Genomic DNA, 1,250 nt, shown 5'->3' on the forward strand with positions numbered 1-1,250 from the left:
TTCCATGCCTACACAGAACAGTTCCTCCAGGAGGCAGCAGTGGCCTCTCAGGAGCCTGAGATCTGACCATCGTGGTTCAAAGCAAGCGCAGGCAGGAAAATCGGAGAGACCCTTATTTGCAATAACCACCAGAAAACTGAAAGTGGAGCTACGGCTCAAAGTGGTAGAGCACTGGCCTTGCCCAAAATAGCCAAGGGAGTTGCACACACAGGTTCAGCACCACACCCTGTCGGTGGACAGTACTCGGTGGCCTTCTCCTGCAAGCTCTGGCAGGCTTTATTATGCAGGTTACACACAGCCTGAGGCTTTATCCTGGGGCTGCTGACTGGTTCAGGGTCTGTCAGCAGCAGGTGCAGTCCGACCACACGGTAGCTGGAGGCCCTCAAAGACCTCGGTCGTCCAGGGCTGGGCCCAGGCCCCAAGCATCACCTGCTCTGACTCTGTGTCCTCTCGGTGTCCTGCTCCTGTCACTGTCTTCAGGCCAGGGAGCCGCGCGGCCCCACACGGGGCAGCTGCGTGCATACTGGGCCTGGGTCCAGGGTGGCTGGTGGCTCTGCCGCGGTCCTCACCCCACTGATCCCTGCATCAGGGAGGTCCGTCATGGCGGTGATGGGCAGGGAAGGGCCAGCCCTTGTCTTGGGTGGCAGCTCTGCCCGCGGCCTGCCTGGCCCCAGCGTCCATGGCTGTGGGAGCCTGGGCGGGGAGTCCCACTTTGGTGGAAAGCGGTGGGTGAGGGTGGTCTTGGAGCTGCCCGTGGAGGAGGTCTGTGAGGGTCTCCTTTTCACCTGGCGGGCAGCTGACTGGGCCTCTTCCAGGATCCCACCTCAAAAAGACCCTTCGGGTGGGTAAGGCCAGCTTTCCCCTGAGAACTGCCAAGGGCTCTTTCAGATCTGGAAGCCTCGAGATGGGAAGGGGTATGCAGGATGGAGGCCGGGAGTCTGGAGGAGGCTGGGCGTCTGGAGGAGGCTGGGCGGTGGGGGATGGGAGGGAGGGGTGCAGGAGTCTGGAGGAGGCTGGGCGGCAGGGGGTGGGAGTGGACGGCCGCTCTACTTGGTCCAGCTGACTTTGGGGATGTCGTAGTGCTCGGTCAGCGTGTCCAGGTGTCTGTTGAAGTCCTGGGAAGCAGGAAGCAGCAGGGCTGGCATCAGGAGGGTGCCCCCCCTCCCCAGGGGCCCCCACAGCCCTGGGCCCCCACCCCCCTCCCCAGGGGCCCCCACAGCCCTGGCCCCCCCCTCCCCAGGGGCCCCCAC

General features: G+C 63.9%; 1 protein-coding gene across 2 annotated transcripts in view; it reads right to left on the minus strand.

Moving 5' to 3' along the window:
- Positions 1-261: 261 nt before the first annotated feature.
- Positions 262-1,250, minus strand: part of Fam32a (family with sequence similarity 32, member A) — a 10,680-nt gene continuing 9,691 nt past the window's right edge. For both annotated transcript variants that reach the window (XM_013028365.1, XM_013028364.1), the window contains one exon: positions 262-1,115. In XM_013028365.1, the coding sequence (XP_012883819.1) occupies positions 1,047-1,115 (69 nt within the window). In that variant the 3' untranslated portion in view covers positions 262-1,046. The remainder of the gene's footprint in view (positions 1,116-1,250) is intronic.

The sequence above is a fragment of the Dipodomys ordii genome, unplaced genomic scaffold, assembly GCF_000151885.1.
Source record: "Dipodomys ordii isolate 6190 unplaced genomic scaffold, Dord_2.0 Scaffold108, whole genome shotgun sequence".
Lineage (NCBI taxonomy): Eukaryota > Metazoa > Chordata > Mammalia > Rodentia > Heteromyidae > Dipodomys > Dipodomys ordii.